Source organism: Nicotiana sylvestris, chromosome 4 (genome assembly GCF_000393655.2).
Source record: "Nicotiana sylvestris chromosome 4, ASM39365v2, whole genome shotgun sequence".
Lineage (NCBI taxonomy): Eukaryota > Viridiplantae > Streptophyta > Magnoliopsida > Solanales > Solanaceae > Nicotiana > Nicotiana sylvestris.
The window spans coordinates 137,215,299-137,240,099 of NC_091060.1; the positions used below are offsets into that span (position 1 = coordinate 137,215,299).

The following is a 24,801-nucleotide window of genomic DNA, read 5'->3' on the forward strand; positions in this document are numbered from 1 at the left end:
AGAGTCAGGGTAGTTAAAGGTACCGTATGAGTGTTACAGGAATAAAAGAAAGTGTCACTAGAAAGGCAGTCAAAATATCAGTTCAGAAGCAACCATACAAGCACAAGGGCATGAAAGTAAGCAACTATAGATAATTATAGGCAAGTAAGGACATAAAAAAAGGGTCCGTAATAAGCTCACAGCTTTACGAGAGTCAGGGGTTCTCCCTAAGTACTACAACGAAAGACTAGCTGAGGAGATAAGAAAGAATGCTTCAACCTAAGCACAACGACCTAAAGAGGAAATGGTCGTATAACAACAATCTCGCAACAACATTGTAAGCATTCCAAAGGAAAGTGGCACCTACCGTGGCTAATGAACGGGAAGTAAAAGTTAAAGTTAATATTCGAGATCATATGAGTTGTATAAAAACTCTGGCAAGTGTGGGCACTAAGATAAGCTAAGTATGGACGCAACGAGGGGGCAGAAAGACCAGGAAAAGTAATAGCTTACGTTGAAAGAAAGCTAAGATGGAACGAAAGCATTATTCGATCAATGATCCAGAGTTAGTACTTTATGGATACATTCAAGATTTTGGAGCATTATCTAGGCAGCATATTTTTTAACAATCATACAGCCATAGAAGACTCCGGTATAAGTTAAAAGAAAGAATTACGCCAAGTGCATAGACAAAAGGATTGAATTGTTAGAAGATTGTATCATGGATATTACATAATGCCTATGAAAGGATAAGGTAATAACTGATACCATGAGCCACGGATTGGAAGATAGCTTAAGCCTACATAAAGGCTGATTAGAAGGAAGAGGAAACTAAAGAATTACGTCACCTAAGTAAATAAGGAATCTAATTATTGGACCTAGAAAAATTATAGAAGTTGTGCTTGAGAACATGACAGAATCACTCCTAATATCAGACGTTCAAGAGAAATAACACAACAACCATAATCTATAATGGCTCTACAAGAAAGTCAGTTAGAAGAAGTACCAGCCTCATAAGAAGTCAGTATGAAGCTCCTACCGGATTGTGTATGTACCAAAGGTGCGAGTATTATAATAGATCTTCAAGTTATGGACGTGAATTACACCTAGGTAGGAGGGAGGTCCTAAAAGAGATAGAAGATACGATGCAATATTTTAAGGTATGCAAGGTAACGGTGAACAACGTACTGATACTCAAAGGCAAAAGATCATGAATGGTCCATACTTCGGATAGAAGGCTATAAGCACTGGGATCCAATAACCAGGAATAATAGCGGCATCATCAGTAGCATGTCTTCCAACCTATGGTTTCTAAGTACTGAGAGATCTAGTTAAGAGAATAGAGAAGAGTTGGAGATGGTGTGATGTATCGCTTGACATTCCAGAATAATATAAGAAAATATATGGTGTAAGCAAGTTGAAGGAAAGTTGCGAGTATTATAAATCGATATTTATAGGTCGCAAGCTAAAGTATGGTAGAGCGACAAAGTTTTAAGAAAACATGAGTAAGAATGAGGAAAGACAAGTGAAAAGGCGACGAAAATGGATAAGTCCTCAGGATTAAGTCCATGAAAACAAGAGAAATAATGGTTTCTCTAAGTTATTGAAAGTTCAGTATAGCCTGAATGAACTCAAAGGAATCTAAGATTTATAGCATTCAGAAAAAATGGAATGCTACCCTTTTAATAGAATGAGGGGTAGTTATTATAGACAAAAAATGACGTTTGGGCCTTCCATTATGTAATGATCTGACGGATAAAAGAAAGGGATCTCATGAATTGGACATGATTAAAATACCCACGCAAGGTGAATCACATTGGGATGTCGTGAGATACGGTTATGAAAGCAGGGTATCGCCCCAAGTGGGTCAATCTAATCATTTCAGATGTTCCCCGATAAAACGTGAATCCTAGCTGCAATATTACATAAAAGGTTAAGTTATCAGGGGTGGATTATGGATCAAAATTGAAGTGAATCAACAATGGATGGGTAAAAGTTACAAAGTATGAGAGTAGATTAGGTCGTCATTCTTAAAGATAAACAGTAATGTGGAGGCATTAGAGGACATATATTTATACGTACGAGATGAGCAATGAAAGTAACCTGAGATTTTGTAGCAGACCTCAGTAACGAGAAATCGAGGTAAGTGTTATGGTATAATATGACCTATGTAGATACAGTAAAGTCATAAGAATGGATAACCAGGTCAATAAAATAAGATATAGTAGTATTCGTAAGTTTAACAAAAACTTCAGGATTGGCTAAAAGCTGGAGGAAAAAGGAGAAGAGAGTCGCATAGGCACACTTACAAGGTCAGTGTCGTAGAAACTGCATAATGGAAGGTAACAGCAGTTACGAGATTGGAAGGAATTCGAACACAAGTCATGGCGTGGGGAAGAGGCCTAAAGGGGGGAATGCCCTTACCTTTGAACTTATTCACAGAACAGTTGCCTAGATAGCAAAAGGACTACTAAAGTATTCGCAAGAGCTATGGGATATGAGAATGATAAGCACATTAGTCAACATTTGAGGACGAATGTTCTAAAGGGGGGAATGATGTTACACCCCATATTTTCGTACATGAAAATACGCCATAAATAAATAAATGAGAGCCCGGAAGTGATATGTCACATTCCGCAGTACTACATTACGATGATGTCGCGCCCTGTAGTATTGTACGTGGAATTTGTCGTAAGGTAATTAACATCAGTCCAAGGAAAAGATTATTCGGAGATTATAAGGATTATGGTATTTTACACGTTATTAGTAAATTCATAAAGGTAAAAGGGGGTGCAAGTCTGAGAAAACAAATTTTGTCAAAGTTTCACATTTTGAGATTAAAAAAAACGGGTCGAGCGATAATACCCGATAATTATAAACTAGTGCCATGCAAGGTACCACATGACCATGATAGTAAGATGTATAAGGTATATTAAAAGTGAGTAATATTTTAAGTAAGTGGGAATAATTCTCAACTTTGCAGGTAATTAATTAATTACCGGGTAATGGAACATGACCTAATTAATTGGGGATATATTTGGATAAGATTAAAACCCCACTCCCACCCCCACGTGGCAGCCACTCCTTCTCCAAGAAATGACTCTTCATCTAGTTAATCTAGGTGGCAACTAATTTAAAAACATCTCACTTTTCTATATCCTAGGTACAAGCACTACAAAAATCCATGATTCAGTCATTCTTTCCATCCAAAGATATTAGGCATTAAGTGATAATCACTACAAAGTCCATTACAACAAAACGTTAGTAAGATTTAGAAAATAAAAACGTGAATTCATTCAAGACTTCAAGGGTCAAGCAAAATTTTCGTTAGCATCTCAGAAATGTGACGTTTTTGAAATTCTAACGAAGCCCGGTATGATCGTTCTCAGGAATATCATACGGATGTTTCCCTACTTCAATCTGCCATTACATGTTCGTCACATAAGACGTGTATTAGAGGAATTGTCAAGGGAATCGGTCCAGGTATGTTAAGGCTATTTCTTCCTTCTTTTGGCATGATCCATACGATATAAACGAAACGTGCAAATGCACAAATTCGATAAGTGACTCTACTCATAGAAGTAATAGAAATATTTATGTTCTTTAATTCCCATGTGTCATAATATTTTATCATCTATTCATGGGTCTCAGAAAAATATGAAAGTTGAAAAGATATTACTTTATGATATTGCTCAAGAGGCAACATAGTCTTATGACATTCTGAATGATTTTACTGACATACTTTTCATGCATTGCATTCATGTGCATTGACCCATGACCAGATGGCGTTATATACGCGTATATATGTAAATATATGTATATTGGATATGGGAAAAGGTTATGGCGTTATATACGCACCACCACCTGATCAGCTGGTATATGATGATGATGTTGTCCACAGTGGTTGAAATATGATTCAAATGGCGTTATATACGCATATACATGTATGTACTCAAACGGCATTATATACGTGTATATATGTATGTATATATATGTATATGGGATATGGGAAAGGTTATGGCGGTATATACGCACCACCACCTGATCAGCTGGTATACGATGATGATTTTGCCCACAGTGGCCGGTATGATATAATGGAATGCCCTCAGAGGCTGATGATGTTATGAAACATGTACCTATGCACGACATGACATTCATACGCACATGCATGACGCTAAAAGTAATTTATGATTTGAAAAGTTATTCAGACTTGCAGGTTGAGTCATGTACTCTATACTTCTTACATGTCTCTGATGTACTTACTTATGTGCCTTACATATTCGGTACATTATTCGTACTGACGTCCCTTTTGCCTGGGGATGCTGCATTTCATGCCCGCAGGTCCCGATAGACAGGTCGAGAGCCCTCTAAGTAGGCTATCAGCTCAGCAGAAGATGTTGGTGTGCTCCATTTGCTTCGGAGTTGCTTGTTTGGTTAGTATGATTTAGACGTGTATTGTTTGGTATGGTGGGACTCTATCCTGACCTCTATGACATTTATGTATCCTTAGAGGCTTGTAGACATATGTCGTATACGTGAAAGATTGTACGGCCTTATCGGCCTATGTTTGAGTTTATAAATGATTATATTGGCGTACTAGGCCCGTATGTCACGTGTATATAATGATGTAATAAGAAAGATACGCTACGTTGGTACTCGGTTGAGTAAGGTACCGGGTTCCCGTTGCGGCCCATCGGTTTGGGTCGTGACATTAAGCTAATGTATTCATGAATACAGTAGCAAAAATAGGCGTGAATCACGGAAGTCCAGCTCATCTTCAGATGTATTCAATTGTATTTACGAGGTCTATTCCAAAATACAGTGACGTATTTTGCGTAAAATATGGACCTTTCAACTGGTTTAAAACGGAAAGAAAATCAATTAACCTGATATTCTCCTAATATACTTCAACTAACACAAACTATTTCCCCATAAATCTGTATTCCTCCATTCACGAAAGTTTTTCAATCGGAAAAAATAACCTAAAGCATAGTAACATCTGGATTTTAAGTTCTTTTTTTTTCTGTAGTTCCAGTGTGTACCCATTTCTCTTTTCAACAACAAAAAATTACGATTGATACAATTGTATACATATGGCAAGTTTAACAGTGTTGTTGCGACATTCTGGCAAGTGGAACAGTGAGAGCAATTACGTCAATTATTCAATTGAGGGAATACCGATAAAGGAGTATGCATCGTATAATGATTTGGTTGCGTCAATATCTAATCAACTGGGCATAGATTTGAGCTCAAAGTCCATTAAAATTCAATACAAAGTAAAAGGAAATTGCACGACAATGGAAATACACAATGATATGGGCTACATGGTGTATGTAGAGTTGAAAAAAGAGAACAAAGAATTCAAGATGTATCCTTTGTGCATAACAACGATTGAAAAAGAACTTGTATCCGGAGGTAGTTTAATTAAAGGCGACATTGTGCAAATAGACGAAGCAGTTCAAAGGTATGATTCCGATATATCTGATACACTTGCTTTAGATTTTGTCAATTCAGGACAAGCAATTGGGGTGTTCGAACTGGACAAGGATTTGATAATTTCAAAAATTAATCAAAGGGAGGTTATGGCTGGACAAATATATAAGGATATGGCTATATTGAAAGAGGTGATGGAGCATTATGCTATATCTCAAAGGTTTCAATTCCGGGTTGATAGGTCTAATTCTGTCAAGTTTGAGTTTATTTTATTATTCTTTATTTTTGTTGTATATTGTATTCATGGTTGGAGTTGTAAGTTATATGTTGATGTGTTTATGCATATTTGTAAGATAATTGATCTTCACTGGTGTTGTTAACTATTTTTTTATGGTCTTCAAATACATGTATTCTTGTGTATTTTACTTGTATAAACTTATTACAGTGGCTCTCATTGATTTCCTCTTTGGTTTACTAATTGTATATAAATGTATGCATATAACTATAGTTGTATTCAGTTGTATTATTTGCACAAATAACTATAGGCGTATTTGTATTCATGTGTATATGAGTGAGTTTTTTGTAAGCATTTATGCTAATCATTTGTATAATGATATATTTCTTTCAGCTCTGCATTATTATGTATGTCAGAAGATTGTGAATGGAGGTTTAAGGCTTCGAGCATTAACAAATCAAAACTATTCAAAGTGAGAGAGTTCATTGATAAGCATACATGTCCGTTGAAAGACAAGATGTATGAGCAGCGCCAGGCAAGTAACAGTCTTATAGGTAGTATGATTAGGCCCAAGCTTACTAATCACAAGAGGAAATATACACCAAAGGATATTATTGATGATGTGAAATCAGATTTAGGTGTAGATGTTAGCTACATGTTGGCGTGGCGGGCTAAAGAAAAGGCAATGAATTTTTTGAGAGGTGAACCGGCTGATTCATACAAAAAATTACCAGGATACTTATATACAATGGATATGGCATATCCTGGTTCGCACATTAGAATGGTAAAATCTCCCAAAATGAATTCATGTATGTGTATATATCTTTGTATGCCTTTATAAAGGGGTTTGCTCATTGTAGATCCATTGTGGTTGTGGATAGAAGTCACCTAAAATCTTACTACATCGGGATATTCGTCTCGGTCAGCACGTTGGATGGTGCATGTGACTACGTGAATTATAATAAATTTTGTTAATATTGTAAAGATTGAAATACATATTTTAAAAATATGTATGCAATTGTCTTTACATGTCATATATTGCCACTAGCATATGGTGTTATTGATTTAGGGAACGATGTTGCTTGGACGTGGTTCTTTAAGCAACTCAAGATAGCATACGGTGACAGGGAAAATATGTGCATCGTTTCAGATAGAAATGAGAGTATAATTAAATCTGTATCGAGAGTGTATCCAGATGTACCGTATTTTGCCTGTATATGGCATCTATGGAACAACGTATATAAGAAATTCAAAAAGAGCCATGCAAAGTTGAGTGAGATATACTTCTCGATGGCAAAAGCATACACACAAGCTGAATTTGACAGTCTGATGGAGAAGGTAGATATTAGGGTGAAAGAATACTTGGAGTTAGCTGGATACGAAAAGTGGGCTAAGTTGTATGCACCTGTTAACAGGGGATGGACCATGACGTCAAATATTGCTGAGTCAATCAATGCCGCACTAGTGTCAGCAAGGGAATTGCCAATATACGAATTCCTCGAAGAAGTTAGGAAGATGTTTGGAGTTGGAATTGCAGTAACCGCAAAGAAGCTACACAGAGATACACAACGCTTGGAAAAAAATACCAGGAGATGCTGACTTTGAATGAGGCAATGTCTACACGCATGACTGTAAGTTTTATTTTAATGTCATTGTATCATATATTTAGCTCTTTCTTTAGATAACATAATTTTTTCTGAAATAATTTATACCCTTTTTTAGATAGATGTATTCAGTTGTATTATCATGCAATAGCCTTATAATGTTTTTGTTTCTTTTTAGCTGTCTAAAGTTAAGCAGATGTTAGATGTATGTCAGTGTATTCATAAGCTAAGACGTAATTATAGTTTATAGTCTTTCGGTCTACATATATGATGTATTCTTCTGTATTCAAACATTTCAGTTGTATTTAACTGAATAATTCTGCATTATACATACAGAAATTCATTTATTTAACTGAAATAATTCTGCATTATACATATATGATACATTATTTAACTAAATAATTCTGCATTATACATACAGAAATATGTTTGTATTCAATACATATTTGATTTAATTCATACTGTTGTATATTTAATACATCTATTCTATGGTATATAAATGAATTTTTTTTGTTTATATTTACTCAAAACTTATAGGTCTATGTTTAAATGTAGGTGGTACCATCGACTGAATACATACATACAGTTATTGATGAAGGGAGGAGTTACACCGTCTGCCTGTTAGAGAGAAACTGCGTTTGCGGGAGGTTCCAAGTTGATGAATTACCATGCCCACATGCTTGGGCTGTATTGAAGAGCAAGTTTCTAATGCCAGAAGATTATTGCTCTAACTATTACAAACCAAATTCTGTTGTAATGACATACGATGTGCCTATGTACTCGCTACCAGACAGAAATCAATGGAATATACCAGCACATGTTGCAGAGGAAGTTATATTACTACCCAAATGGAAAAGACCTCCTGGAAGGCCAAAGAAGAAGCGCGATAAACCTTTCAGTGAATTGCTGCATCCGAAAAATCAACATTCATGTAGCATATGTGGGCAGGGAGGACATAATAAGCGAACGTGTAGAAATGCTCCACATAGGATTTAGTTAACACTCTGACATGTATTAGTGCTCCAACGATTTGTCATTACTTCCAATGACATTTTGAAGTAATATATTTTGAACCTTCTCGTGAATAGATTCTGGATATAGCTAGTTGTAGTATTGTGTTGAATACATTCGAATACAACCTTGTCAATAGATACTTAGACAATCTATTATAGACAGTGCCTGAGTTGTATTTACATAACCAACCACAATACATCTGAATACAACTATAAACTCAGCTATAATATAACAATTTCAATAAATACATATACAATCTGCTGAATATATAATTATAGCAATTGTATTATTCAGTCTCTGAATTGGATATACAATGCACACGACTGGAGCTGATTACATACTAATATACAATTTTGAATACATACAAAAATACAAATTGTCCTATACATTGTGTCTGCCTTGGTTATACAAATCAAACCAAATAAATACAATTACCTATAGATTTGTATAAGTATGAATATAACCTGCTTAAGTAAAATAAATATATCAAGGTGAGCACATACGTATAAACATGTAACATATAGTTTTTGACTTTGATATACAAGCCAAGTGACTGAATCTTAATACATACTTATACGCCCTGTTATTACATATGAATATATCCAGTAAGATACATATGAATAGAAACTGTAGACTAAGCATGAATACTTATGAACAAAACAATGAAATATAGATTAAAAAGTTGCAATGGTCATATATGAACATTGTTGATAAAGTGATTAAAATATAATTTTTTCTAACTGAATACCATCTTCACCAAAAAACTATTCAAAAAACAGTATTCACCTAAAACAACCTTCCAAAACTACATTCACCTAAAGCTACTCTAACACTATCTGCAACTTTGAATCTGACTCCGTGATTTGCCTAGCAATCTTTAAGGGTGCTTCATTCTCGCTTATGGCATCAATGTCTATCTTCCGCATAGCATAGTCCCAGAGGAGAGCACCATATCTTTGACGGAGTAGATTGGAATCAAATGTTATTTGTGGAACCTCACCAAGAGTACTCAGAAACTCTGCGTATACCGTAACATGCACCCCACAATCCCTGAAAAATGTTGATTGAAACAATTAAAAATAATTCATATAACTAGAGTTTTAAAATGATACAAGCATGATAATTGAATACATACATGCTCCCAACTTTTTGTTGAGGCAGTTTTGATATGAAAATAACTTCAAAGGGATCAGTATGTGACTTGTCAGTGTATGCTGAGTAAGTAGATCAATCTATGCCTTGACTATCTCTGTAAAAGCCACTGATTGATAGATACAGAGGTACAAGCTTAGCAAGCTTATCTATCTCAGAAGCTACATAGGCATCATGACCTGCAGATCTGTATGAGTCATACACTTTGATACATCTCTCCTTGAATGAGACAACAACCAATATCCAGTGTAGTTTGTCCTTCAAGTTGACTAGTATCAAGACATTATCAACAGTATGCCAAGATACATTAGCTAGCAATCTGTAGCCCCTTATGTACTCACATACCACATCCTCTTCTTTGGCTACATTTGCATTACTATCTATATCAGCATACATGTCGAAGATTTCTGCGATTCTTGTCTTGAATATACAATCAATAGTTGTATACTTGAAGTTGGTTGTTTGGTTGTACTTTGCCTTCTTTCTCAGATAGTAGAATATGACGTCAATATGCTATATACAAATTTAATTACATAGTGTTAGTACAATTAATGAAATTAAGGAAAAGAAACTGAATATAATAAGTGAATACTCAGTTAAATACATCATACAAATTCAGTCAAATACATCTGTTATTTAAACTACTGAGTACTATCTGAATACAGTTAAATACATTTGTTATTCAAGACTAATTAGGCATTAAATACATTATACAGATTCAATTAAATACATCTGTTATTTAAAACTACTGAGTACTGTTAAAATACATCTCAATATAATTAAATACATTTGTTATTCATGACTAATGAGGCCACTAAATACATCATACAAATTCAATTAAATACATATGTTATTTAAAACTACTGAGTACTGTTAAAATACATCTGAATAAAGTTAAATACATTTTTTATTCAAGACTAATGAGGCCATTAAATACATCATACAGATTTAGTTAAATACATCAGTTAAATACATCATACATCATACAGATGTACTGTTAAAATACATCTGAATACAGTTAAATACATCAGATGTAAAAGATACATCTGAGTACAATTGAACACATAAAAATCATGTAAGACAGATCTGTGTGAGAGCTCAATTTGTGAATTATACAATTAGACAAACCAATCTTAAAGAAATGAATTATAGTAGAGTTGGAAGGGGTAAAACTTACATTGTCATCCCATAGTTTATCGTCAAACGATAGAAGGTAAAACCAATTTTTTGAATTGACTTGATCAACTCCAAAATCCAATGGTATATGAAGTGTTGACTTGTTCTTCTTGTAATGGTCTTCCAAATTACTCCTACAAGTATGATATAAAAAAACACTATATCCATTTTTAAAAATATAAATACATAATAGACATACCGGGGGAAAAACTCACTTCTGTTCATGTCTAGAGAGAAGACCATCACGAACACATTTCTCGTATTCCTGAATGATTAATGTAGGATGTGGCCCCGTTATTGAATCATCCTCAAAGGGGTGTCTTTTTTCAAATATGGGGGTCAACTTTACTGAGTTACCTGTTGTTCGTTGAATTCATGAATAGAGACTTTTAATTATAAATACCATGGGGAAATAGATCATAAAGTTTATAAAACACTAACCTGCGGAGTCGAAGTTAGACTCGTAAGGCGAAGAATACCATCTACTTGGTCGCTGATTCCTATGAGATGGTAATGGGGTTGATTCAACATTTTTTGCATTATTGTGTATTACAATTCTAGTTTCTGGAATTTGACTTGGAAGAAACTTGTCGTCCAGCTCAAATTGCGGTACATAGTATTCTGTAGATACACCCTATTGGCCTATAGGTGGTATGTTGTACGACACCTCCAATGTAGTATTCCCCTCTACTCTTGACTCCGCACAAAGAGCATTAACCTCTGTATTCTATTAGACGTATACATCAATGTTAGTGTATTATAAATGACATATACACATATAGTAACTGACTATATGAATACATCTAAATACATATAAATACAATATATATTTGATCTTGAATTTGTATTTTGGCTGTATTTAAGTGGAGAATTTAAATAAATTGGACAACATGTTAAGAATACATATAAATACATATAAATACATTACATATTTGGGGCAGTATTTAAATGCATCTAACTGCTGTGTAATAACATTATTATATAGAGGAAGCTTAAATATATACATCTAGATACAACATGCGAAGATCACAATAATTATGTAGAAATAAAGTCAGGAAAATACAAATGCATATAGGATTAAGATAATTAAAAATACTGAAGTATTCTGTATATACTTGTATTTCACAATGTTACAAATTATTTTATATATGATTAATCCGAATAAGAGCAAACAGGAGATACAAACATATACTAAAGAGGTTAAAAAATATTAAACCTCAATATTATTGCCGACAGTTGTATCAATCTGTCTGTGACCTTTTGGGTTATCTTGCAATTTGGCATCATGACATTTCAATACCATCATCACGTCTCCCTGTGGTTTCCTTTCTCTGGTGTAAACTTTCTTTTTGTTGATTGTCTTGACGATGGTCAGAAAGCATCTTAACGTTATCATTGATCAATGATCTCAGAGACTTGAACTCGCCCACAACCTTAGCAAGACAGAAATAATTAGAAAAGTACGCCAAAAATATACGAATGTTAAGCACTAAACTGTAACGTTTAATATGTGGATAAAAAACTCACGTATCCTTTGAATGAATTTAGGTCTTTCCTCAAAGAAGATACTTTATCATTTTTGGAATCTGTCGGCTGATTGTGATGCAAAACATTTTGTGCAATTTTAGATACACCAACAGGAGGAACCTTGGATTGAGTCTATGTATTTGAGGGATGAATAATATGTTCTTTGCGCTTTTTATGGGGCGGTGATGAAGATGGACCAACACTTGCAGCATGTTTCTTCTTAGACTAAAGATCAGGTGTAGGAGAAAAGTCATCTGAATCCTCTGCTGACTTGTCTAAATGAGTAGGAGTAGGACTGTTCTCAACAACAATGCCTATTGGAGGAATCTGAATAACGGCTCTATATCGGTTGGATGGATGTCCTTGTAAACAATCTGAAAAACGAAATACAATCAAAGTCTTACTACCATGGCTGTATGCAAATCTGGAATCAAAATTGTATTCAAATGAAGGTAGCAGTAATGATTAGTAAATTATATGCAACTGTATGCAGTAGTAATAATGAAGGCAGCAGCAATTATATGCAACGGTATGCAGCAGTAACTGTATGCATCAGTAATGATTAGTAAATTATAAACTAGCCACCTAACAAATTGTAAATTACCATGTTTCCCTTATCATTGAACATGCCGTTCATCAAATAAGCAAAGTTTGGCTGATTTCCAGTGGATCTCCAATTGAGTATTCTGGGTACCACGTTATCAACTCGCAGTGCAATTTTGGGATCAACATTTGAACAGGACTCATAAAACCAAACTTGCATAGCTAGAGGCATCCCAGCTATCATGTAGTACTTCTTCTGGGCATCCATCTTCTTGCAAATAGATTTTGTCAGGTTTTCAAATATTTTTATACCCCATGAATATTCAGAATAGCTCCCACTCTCGACCAAGTCAAAATGTAGCCTTGGGATGGTTGTGCTGTTCTTCTCAGATGAAAATATGAAAGTGTGTATTAAATACAACACAACTATCTTTAAGGCATCCCCATCGTTGTCGTGACCCCAATTCTTCTCAGCAAAGCATTTCAACAAATATTTCTTTTTTACAAGATTGGTACCGCCAAAGTATGTCTCAATAATCCGGTTAGGAACCTTTTCATTGAACTGAAAATCAGCAGGGTTACCAACACATTTGAGGCTAGTCACAAGCGCAAACTCCCTTATTGAGAAAGATAATGTAGTACCATTAACGTGTGTTGAAAATACATCGTCAGGACTTCCTTCTAACTGGAGAGCCATGAAGCATCTGAAGAGTTGATGTTGGACTTCACAACGCTTCATTTGAAGGAAATTTCCAAAACAAGTATTACTCAGTTGTTTGTACTGCTCTGGAGTAAGATTTTCTTTTAGCTCGAAGACTATGTCTGTGTTAGTATATACACTAATATGCGGTGCAAATATAGGTTATTTTTTCACAAACAACTTAATTTCCTGTATTATCAAGAATAAATACATATAAATACAACTGAATATAACACATATTTCATAGTACAACTGATATGAATATATATGAATACAACTAAATACAAACTACAAAAATAAACTGGAGTAAGATGTCAGTGATAGAAATATATGTACATATATAATACATACACATACAACAAATAAAGACATTGCAATTAGAATAAAACAATGATGAGAACTTTGAAAATCCTTATAAATACATCAGAATACATATACATATTTGTATCATTGATTTCTGTAAGTACAAAAATACATTGAATATCCTTTTTGAATAAATCTAAATACATGTACATGTATTTATATACATTAAAACAGAGAAGTCAACAGGTTTATACATCAGAATACATATTCATATTTGTATCATTGATTTAAAAAAAACTGGTTTATACATATAAATACAGATGAATACATCAGAAATTACCTTTTCTTCCGATGTATCCGAGCTTTTACTTGCTTCAACCTCCTTCCCCTTAACAGATGAAGCTTCAGAAATATGTTTTTTCCTCTTTTCCGCAATGGGAAGTCTTGTTTCCTTCAATAATTTCTCAACTTGGGTTTCTTTAAAATTGTCATGGCGAGATTTTGTTCTCTTCTCCAATGCCATATTTTTTGCTAAACCTGCATCCAATTCCCCTTGAGTGATTTTCAAGGAGAAAGAGGGCCCATCGAAAGTGAGAATTTTAGTGGATATACCTCTAGTAATCAACTTGCGGGGTGTTGAATCGGACATTGTGAGAATACGCTTGGATACTATTGATTAGAGAAAACTTGGTGAGTAGAGATGTTGATAATAAACAAAAATAGCGAAAATCAAAAAATTTAAATACTTACCACACTATAATTATAGAAACAAATGAGAAAAATCGAGAGAAAATTAGGGTTTACGCCGAGATTAGGGAAGAAGGAAGCAGCGGTGTGGGTGAGAGGTTTCTCTGGTTTTGAGCGTGTTTACAGGGAATGGGAAAGAGAATAGAGTGTATCAAAATAGAGAGAGAAAAAACGTATATTGAGAAGTTATTATGAAATACGGTAATTATGAGAGAGAAAAATCTGAAAAGGGAGAGAGAAAAATAAAACATAGCGTTTTTAGTGACTTATGTGTAGGAGATAACCAAAATTAGAAATTTTGCTATAAACCATAAAAGGTATCTATAGAATATAATTTATTTAAATGGTATTTATTTAAAATAAATAAGGTGTTAACCTTTGCTATAAGAGGTAATAGTTCCTATTTTTTATGGCCAAATACATATACAACCCCTTAAACTTGTATCCAACTTTCATTTAGATACTTCAACAAACCCTTGTACCTATTAGACACCTCAACTCGCATTAAAATGTATCTATTAAACACTTGGATTACTACATCAATTCAAATGAAGCGCATGAATACCAATCGTCGTACTGACATAGAAAGTTGGACCAATTAATAGGGAACACATGGCAACATTGTTAAAATGTGGGCAACATTGTTAAAATAGCTGGGAGAAAAACATCAAATTGGTAGCTGGAATGCTGAGATTGAATGATTAACGAAGAGAAGTTCATGCAGAAGGAGTTCGAGCTCACATGCTAGGCTTCCTGTTTTGTCACGACCCAAATCCCGGTCGTGATGGCGCCCAGCACACTACTAGGCAAGCCCGACCATTATTCAACACTTAACCCAATTTATCAAAAATAGCGGAAAGAAATATCAATTAAGCAAGATTAAAGTACTGAAGAATTTAACAAAATACACAATATAATCTCACTAGGACCCGGTGTCACGAATCTGAGCCTCTAGAATACAGAATATCATCCTAATACATGGTATATCCAAAGTCTGATAATGCGGAAATAAAGAGATAGGATAGGAGGGAGAAGATCAATGGCTGCGAACGCCGTGCAGCTACCTCGATACTCCCAGAAGCTGAATCTGCTGATCAACTGGATCTACTGAGCCTGAGACTGCCCTGGATCTGCACACAAGGTGCAGGGAGTAAAGTGAGTACTCCGACCCAGTGAGTAATAAAAGTAACTACAGTCCGAAGATAAGAAAATCCAGTAAATACACAAAGTAAGCTAAAATCCAAATATACAGCAACATATGGAACTGAGCAGCTAAACAACAGTATAAATAGAAATACATGAATGCAATGCAATGCATATGATGGTACATTCCAGTACCCACTGCGGCGTGCAGCCCGAGCCATCCATATTTATTTATCGTCGACGGCGCTCACTGGGGGTGTGTACAGACTCCGGAGGGGCTCCTACAGCCCAAGCGCAATATCTTGGTCAGTCATTGTTACCTGACCGGTCAGCCATTGTTACCTGACCAATTTATATCATACAGTGCCATTGTTACCACTGTTCAAGTATATCATCCAGTGTCATTGTTACCACTATTTCAAGTATATCACACAGTGTCATTGTTACCACTGTTTCAAGTATATCACACAGTGTCATTGTTACCACTGTTTCAAGTCACTTTATAATCAGTCCAGAAAATAATATAATAAGCCCCTTGGGCATTTACAAAACAGAAGTTCCCAGCCCGGAATACATTTAAAAATATCATTTAAGTTTTCAACACTTAGAATTATGGCTGAGTTTGCAAAACAGCATTTAAAACCTTGGACTGAAATTAAATGATATGCAAATCATGCTAAGCAGTAATATCAATCCTCGAAGGATTTTACAAATCGGCACAAGGCCCCAAACATGGCATCAAGCCCAGTAATATCAATGAAGTATGTGTATCAATCACCAGTATAGTATAAACATCACATGGGATGGACCAAGTCACAATCCCCAATAGTATCCGACCCCGCACTTGCCATGGAGTGCGTGTCACGCCTCAATATAGCGTTACGATGTGAAAGCCCGGGGTTTCAAACCCTCAGAACAACATTTACATCTATTACTCACCTCAAGACGGCCAAAAGTCTACTCCGCGATGCCCCTTTCCTTTCGAATCGACCTCCTCGCGCGTCGAATCTTGCCAAAACCACGAGGAATATATTACAATAGGCTAAGGGAATATAATTCAATCGAAAAGACTCGAAAAATATCGAAAATCACGAAATTTGCAAAACCCGAGCCCCGGGCCCACTTCTCGAAAAAGTATGAAAGTCACATCACCGGATTCCTCGTCTCGCCACGAGTCCGTACATATAAAATTTACCAAAATAGGAGTTCAAATGACCCCTCAAATCTTCATTTTAGAATTTCAATCTCAAGCCCTAATTTCTTATAATTTGGCTATGTTTTCATGGATTTCAAGGATGATTCTTCAATAAAATCATGTATTTAACTCATAAAACTTACCTCCAATCGATCTCAGTTGAAACTCCCTTCAATCCCCGTCCAAAAGCTCTCAAAATGTTTCAAAATGGTGGAAAAATGACCCAAAATCGGATATAAACTCACTGCCCAGATTTTTCGCAATTACTGTTCACCCGCGCGGTACTGTTCACGCGCGGGTTACTGTTCATTGCTGCTAAAAAAATGCACCAGCAGCCAATTTAAATTGCAGCACAGCCATTTTTCACTTAAATGGCTCTAACTCCATCATACAAACTCGGAATTAGACGATTCTTGTTCCTATGAGTCACAAATAATAATACGAACACAACCCTTCAATCAAAACTCAATTCGGAGCTCATTTGCCCAGTGCGATATCCATTTCGCTCGTTAAACAATTACTCATGTTTCGCGTCAAAAACCTAATCGCGACTTGATGAAATTAGACCAAAATTTTCAGATCAGTCCTATAATTCATTATCAAAATTCTGGAAGTCTCGGAATCAAATTTGGATCTCTAGAACTAAAAATGAACCTTTAGATCATTACATTTATGCTCAAAACGGCAAAAATCTTCCAAAAACTCTTCCAAAATTTGTCCGAGCCTCATGGGATCCCAACAAAGTATACTAACAAGTCCCATAATATGACACAAACTTAGTTGTTCCTTCGAATCACCAAAAACAACGCAAAAATACTAAATTCACCACGGATTCAAGCCTATGAACTTTGAAACTTCAAATTTTCACATCCGATGTCGAAACACGTCAAAACTAGTCCGAATGATCTCAAATTTTGCAGACAAGTCCAAAATGACATAACGAAGCTATAGAAACTCTCGAAATTCCATTCCGAGCCTCGGATCAAAATCTTACCTATCAACCGGAATTCGCCAAAATACTAACTTTGCCGATTCAAGCTTAATTCTACACCGGTCATCACAAAATATTCCGGACACACTCCTAAGTCCCAAATCATCTAACAAAGCTATCCGAACTATAAAATTCACATTTCGAGCGCTCTAACACATAAGTCAATATCCGATTGACTTTTCCAACTTAAGCTTCCTTAAAAGAGACTAAGTGTCTCAAACCTTACCAAAATCATTCAGGAATGACTTCAAATTTTGCACACAAGTCACATTCGACATTACGGACTTGTCCCAACTTTCGGAATCGCATTCCGACCCCGATGTCAAAATTTCCACTTCCGGTCGAATTTTCTCAAAAACCTTCAAATTTCTATATTTAGCCAAACGGCTCCAAAATGACCTACGGACCTCCGAATTCACTTCCGATCACGCTCCCAAATCCAGAATCACCATACGGAGCTACTCCCAGTCTCGGAATTCCAAACGGACATCAATAACACTGAAATGCATTTTAAGCCAAATTGATGCAATTTTTTCTAAAATGCTATCTTCCACAATAGGCGCCAAAACGCTCCCGGGTTATCCAAAACCCGATCCGGGCATACGCCCAAGTACGAAATCATCATACGAACCTGCTGGAACCTTCGGATCCCAATTCCGAGGTCTTTTACTCAAAATTCCAATCCTAGTTCATTTCTTCAATTTTAAGCTTTCAAAATGAGAATTTCCATTTAGATTTGACTCCAAACTTCCTGAATTTTAATTCTGACCATACACTCAAGTCAATATACCTGAGATTAAGCTGCTCATGGCCTCAAACTACTGAATGACGCGCTGGATCTCAAAACGACCGATCGGGTCGTTACAATCTCCCCCACTTAAACATACGTTCGTCCTCGAACGTGTTGAGAACTACACTAAAGTAGTCTAAAATCACTTGTTTAACACCTCATGCACCTTCCCGTGCTACCACCACTCAGTTGAGCACATTAGCTCGACAACTCTGTAGGTATACTCCCTTATTCAAGCAAATAAGCCATTAGGTCCAATTCCAACATCCTGAATTTCCTGCCAAGCCTGTTTCCATCATACGACCACCATATCAATCTCCACACGCTGTACCCAACATGGCTGCATAACTTTGCTGAATTCACACTTTGCATCACTTTACTCATAGGACCACAATAACATTCTTTAAACATAATAGTCGAAATTCCACAAATCTGATGCTCCCATTGCATCTCATGACCTACATAGGTCTTGCTCTAGTTTTTACAACACCGATACGACTGAAGAGATGTGCCGAAATTCATAATCAACTGTTGAATCAACAATTCATTGGATCTATACTCCTGACAAGTTCCATTACCTTGTCTCAAACCAAAGAATGATCTTTGCTCTATAATATACTTCATATAATCAGTTTGCACTGACCCCAAATCTAGTAACCTCGTCTCACCTAGTACGAACTGCTCAGGCAATAAGTCACCTCGGACATAATCAAAAATCCCACAAGACGCCACAATGTGCCAGTAGGCTACCAATTCGAACGCGATACAAAAGGAAGGCGAACTCTGGGAGGAACTACTCAACTCGCACACTAACATGGACTTCCTCAGAAAACAGGGAAACAGAACAAATAAAAGCAAATATGGGCAATGAACTGAACATCACACTGTTGCGGCGCGCAACCCGATCCAAACAACATACCCATGGCGGCATGCCACCCGATCCACATATAAGACTCACATAAGGAGATACACGTCGAGCTGAATAGCTCACCACATTCAAATATCGAATATCGGTCATAAACACACTAAGGTGCATAATACCATTACCAAGGAAACATATAGCGTTATAGGCTACAACTCAAGCACAACTGAGGTGCGATACATGATCTAAGTCTCAAGAGTCATCCTGCTCATATAACATCACCGCTGAGCGGAACCTCAACACAAGGAATTTACCAAGCCGTCTCACAACTCATACATCGCAATATATCTTTACATGAATTATTTGACCACGAAATAAGACCGTGACTATCCTTCCATAAAGAGCGCATTGCTGAAATAAACACAACTGGCCTAACGTAAGGCTCACTTCCACATTTAAATCTATCCCCCGACCTCAAGTCGATCCTGATCGTGCCAAGCTAGGCCAATAATATTTCACAGGTCTATAACCCAATAAGCAGAGTGCCCTCCAGGCATAAATTCTCAAATGGATGATATTACCAAAATCCTCATACTTGGTTTAAATTTCTAATTAATCAAGTGACTACATGTCACACTTATACAATCTTCCCGCGGGACAAGCTCCCACCATCTTCCGAAATAATTAACAGGCCTGCACATTCAAACCACCGGCTGCACTAACACTGAAAAGCGATCAGGAATCCCTAACCAGGATGCAAGGCCTTTCTCACAGAACACCGATCTCAGGTGATAATGACGCCAATACCCATCTTACTCAAAACACTGAAACTCCTTTCCTGCTCATCCGAGCTCTTGACATCACATTCATTGACCAAACTGCGACCTTGGTCCTTACTTCAAATTCCATACCACTCACTGCACCTCATGTGCCGATATACGATAGACACGATCTCCATCACAACTCTAGAACCGACGATAGGCTAATACTTCATCACATAAGACCTTCCATTTAACTCACTTCAGGAGAACTATAGCAACATACAGGCGAATTCTCATAACCGTTGAATATGCCAATCTCTAAGTAGTGGTCCAAGCCGCCATAACCCTTTCCGGGATCCGCCTACTCATAACAGGCCCTAACAGAAGAATGATTCAGAATAACATCAATCACTACGGCCGATAAGCCTCACACGCACCGCCACAAATCACATGCATAACTCGATCACGCTGAACGAACCGATCACTGACACCAATATGCCAACTCAACTATGGCTAATCAATCTACTTCCTTCCAGTTTATCCTTGATTGCCTTAGAAATAATAATATCTCCCTTCAACACCTAACTTATTCCAACCGCACTCACCCCGAGTGACCTTAAATCATGAGACCATGTTGTCTCAAAAACCATGACCATTTCATGTCTCTCAATGCTACACCGCAAGTCAAAACATCATAGAACATTCTGTGTCTTTCTTCATAAGCTGCTTCAAAAGCTTGACTCTTAACTGTACTTATAGACTCAGAATCATCAGGCACCACACTTTGCCTCTTGAATTCACTAGGACCGCTATTGAGAGCCACCCAACTCTGACTTGGCCCCGAATGCAACCAACTCTACTGAATTTTATAACATATGAATACCATCTCGATAAAGCACCCAACGGAATCACTTCCCTCAAAGCCTGCACCTATACGAGGCATAAATCCTGAATCTTCCCTCAAGTCTAAATATGAGCCAATAAGGCTAACCATAACATGCATCCAACAATTCATTTACTCAAATTACCACTCATGGTCCTTTTCTATAGCTGCAATAACCCACCAATACGCCAATAACCAGAATTCACCCAGGTAATAAACCGTGCAATCAGCTAATCAACAGCAAGCTCTCCAACTTGGCTCGAAGCCATAGATCACAACACATATACTCTATTGTTGTCGTAATATCATGGTGAGATTAAACTCACTCCATCATAAGCTCGTGGAAACACGAATATCTGGAATTTTAACTCTTTTGCAATTCTTGCATTTACTCACACAACAATTAAGCCCACTCTCTAGGCGACCAACTTTTTTTTTTTTTTACTAAGTCCTAAATTTTTCAAAAATTTTGGCAGGGCCTCCTTTGTAACTGGTCCTATCCACCTGCCAGAGAATCACCAAAACCATCCTAACAACACATCCACAACTTGACAAAGCATCACAATGCATATCAATTACATAAATCTAAATTGATACATGGACATGCGTTGCACCTATTTGAATCATAACACATAGAAAATACCCTTCAACCCTCCATTATTGGGCTATTCAACCAAGTAGGAACATATTCTTTCTTTAATATTTTCGACCTTCAAGGTGGTCTCCTTGACTCAACGATTTCGTCATAATACATTTACGGAAGCGATCTCAGCTCCCAGACTTATCTAACTAGGAGACACGAAAAATATTCTTCACGCGCCCATAACTCGGGCTACTCAACAAATCACAATAAGAAACGAATCACTTAACAGTTCATCTACTATCCAGTAGGCTTCTTCGCCACTACCAAGTCGTACAAATACACCTCGCAACACTAACATACTCATCACGTGGATATCCAACCGCCATTCCGGCTAACAAGGACAATAATGAACATATGAGTTCAAAACACTTGCTCACAAAATCAGCACCTCGGTGCTCAAGCCATTGGCAAAGATTTGGCCTCAAGTCCTCCAGACTGGTCTAACTTCAAACTCACAGAGATTACACCTCGCCCCTCGATCGGGGAATCAAAGCCATCGAGACACATCTGATACTGAGCGCCCGTTGGTGCATACGATCACGCGGAAGGAATTTCAAAAGTTTCTTTTCAAGCTGAATCAAGGACGCACGATAAGAATTCAAGAATGTGAAGTTTTCCTAAAGGTTCGGCAGCCTCTCGAGGATAAGTACAGACGTCTCCGTACCGATCCGCGAGACTCTACTAAACTGGCTCATGACTCGCGAGACCAAGTAACCTAGGCTCTGATACCAACTTGTCACGACCCAAATCCCGGTCGTGATGGCGCCCATCACACTACTAGGCAAGCCCGGCCATTATTCAACACTTAACCCAATTTATCAAAAATATCAGAAAGAAATATCAATTAAGCAAGATTAAAGTACTGAAGAATTTAACAAAATACACAATATAATCTCACTAGGACCCGGTGTCACGAATCTGAGCCTCTAGAATACAGAATATCATCCTAATACATGGTATATCCAAAGTCTGATAATGCGGAAATAAAGAGATAGGATAGGAGGGAGAAGATCAATGGTTGCGAACGCCGTGCAGCTACCTCGATACTCCCAGAGGCTGGATCTGCTGATCAACTGGATCTACTGAGCCTGAGACTGCCCTGGATCTGCACACAAGGTGCAGGGAGTAAAGTGAGTACTCCGACCCAGTGAGTAATAAAAGTAACTACAGTCCGAAGATAAGAAAATCCAGTAAATACACAAAGTAAGCTAAAATCCAAATATACAGCAACATATGGAACTGAGCAGCTAAACAACAGTATAAATAGAAATACATGAATGCAATGCAATGCATATGATGGTACATTCCAGTACCCACTGCGGCGTGCAGCCCGAGCCATCCATATTTATTTATCGTCGACGGCGCTCACTGGGGGTGTGTACAGACTCCGGAGGGGCTCCTACAGCCCAAGCGCAATATCTTGGTCAGTCATTGTTACCTGACCGGTCAGCCATTGTTACCTGACCAATTTATATCATACAGTGCCATTGTTACCACTGTTCAAGTATATCATCCAGTGTCATTGTTACCACTATTTCAAGTATATCACACAGTGTCATTGTTACCACTGTTTCAAGTATATCACACAGTGTCATTATTACCACTGTTTCAAGTCACTTTATAATCAGTCCAGAAAATAATATAATAAGCCCCTTGGGCATTTACAAAACAAAAGTTCCCAGCCCGGAATACATTTAAAAATATCATTTAAGTTTTCAACACTTAGAATTATGGCTGAGTTTGCAAAACAGCATTAAAACCTTGGACTGAAATTAAATGATATGCAAATCATGCTAAGCAGTAATATCAATCCTCGAAGGATTTTACAAATCGGCACAAGGCCCCAAACATGGCGTCAAGCCCCGTAATATCAATGAAGTATGTGTATCAATCACCAGTATAGTATAAACATCATACGGGATGGACCAAGTTACAATCCCCAATAGTATCCGACCCCGCACTCGCCATGGAGTGCGTGTCATGCCTCAATATAGCGTTACGATGTGAAAGTCTGGGGTTTCAAACCCTCAGAACAGCATTTACATCTATTACTCACCTCAAGACGGCCAAAAGTCTACTCCGCGATGCCCTTTCCTTTCGAATCGACCTCCTCGCGCGTCGAATCTTGCCAAAACCACAAGGAATATATTACAATAGGCTAAGGGAATATAACTCAATCGAAAAGACTCGAAAAATATCGAAAATCACGAAATTTGCAAAACCCAAGCCCCGGGCCCACTTCTCGAAAAATTACGAAAGTCACATCACCGAATTCCTCGTCTCGCCACGAGTCCGTACATATAAAATTTACCAAAATAGGAGTTCAAATGACCCCTCAAATCTTCATTTTAGAATTTCAATCTCAAGCCCTAATTTCTTATAATTTGGCTATGTTTTCATGGATTTCAAGGATGATTCTTCAATAAAATCATGTATTTAACTCATAAAACTTACCTCCAATCGATCTCAGTTGAAACTCCCTTCAATCCCCGTCCAAAAGCTCTCAAAATGACTGAAAATCGGATATAAACTCACTGCCCAAATTTTTCGCAATTACTGTTCACCCGCGCGGTACTGTTCACGCGCGGGTTACTGTTCATTGCTGCTAAAAAATGCACCAGCAGCCAATTTAAATTGCAGCACAGTCATTTTTCACTAAAATGGCTCTAACTCCATCATACGAACTCGGAATTAGACGATTCTTATTCCTATGAGTCACAAATAATAATACGAACACAACCCTTCAATCAAAACTCAATTCGGAGCTCATTTGCCCAGTGCGATATCCATTTCGCTCGTTAAACAATTACTCATGTTTCGCGTCAAAAACCTAATCGCGACTTGATGAAATTAGACCAAAATTTTCAGATCAGTCCTATAATTCATTATCAAAATTCGGGAAGTCTCGGAATCAAATTTGGATCTCTAGAACTAAAAATGAACCTTTAGATCATTACATTTATGCTCAAAACGGCAAAAATCTTCCAAAAACTCTTCCAAAATTTGTCCAAGCCTCATGGGATCCCAACAAAGTATACTAACAAGTCCCATTATATGACACAAACTTAGTTGTTCCTTCGAATCACCAAAAACAACGCAAAAATACTAAATTCACCACAG

At 37.0% G+C, this 24,801-nt stretch overlaps 2 protein-coding genes across 2 annotated transcripts; one reads left to right on the plus strand and one right to left on the minus strand.

Annotated features, from left to right (window-relative positions):
• Window positions 1-5,072: 5,072 nt before the first annotated feature.
• On the plus strand, window positions 5,073-8,247 carry LOC104243554 (uncharacterized). The gene is made up of 4 exons (XM_070173598.1): window positions 5,073-5,632; window positions 6,041-6,414; window positions 6,696-7,183; window positions 7,807-8,247. The coding sequence occupies exons 1-4, from the start codon at window positions 5,073-5,075 to the stop codon at window positions 8,245-8,247; spliced, it is 1,863 nt and encodes a 620-aa protein (XP_070029699.1).
• An 839-nt stretch (window positions 8,248-9,086) lies between these two features.
• Window positions 9,087-14,315, minus strand: LOC138890230 (uncharacterized). Its single transcript, XM_070173599.1, has 9 exons — window positions 14,007-14,315; window positions 12,711-13,396; window positions 12,605-12,663; window positions 12,347-12,494; window positions 11,894-12,087; window positions 10,809-10,950; window positions 10,595-10,727; window positions 9,542-9,930; window positions 9,087-9,315 (listed from the first exon to the last, which is right to left on the minus strand). Exons 1-9 carry the CDS (start codon window positions 14,313-14,315, stop codon window positions 9,087-9,089), a joined length of 2,289 nt encoding a protein of 762 aa, XP_070029700.1.
• Window positions 14,316-24,801: the final 10,486 nt, after the last annotated feature.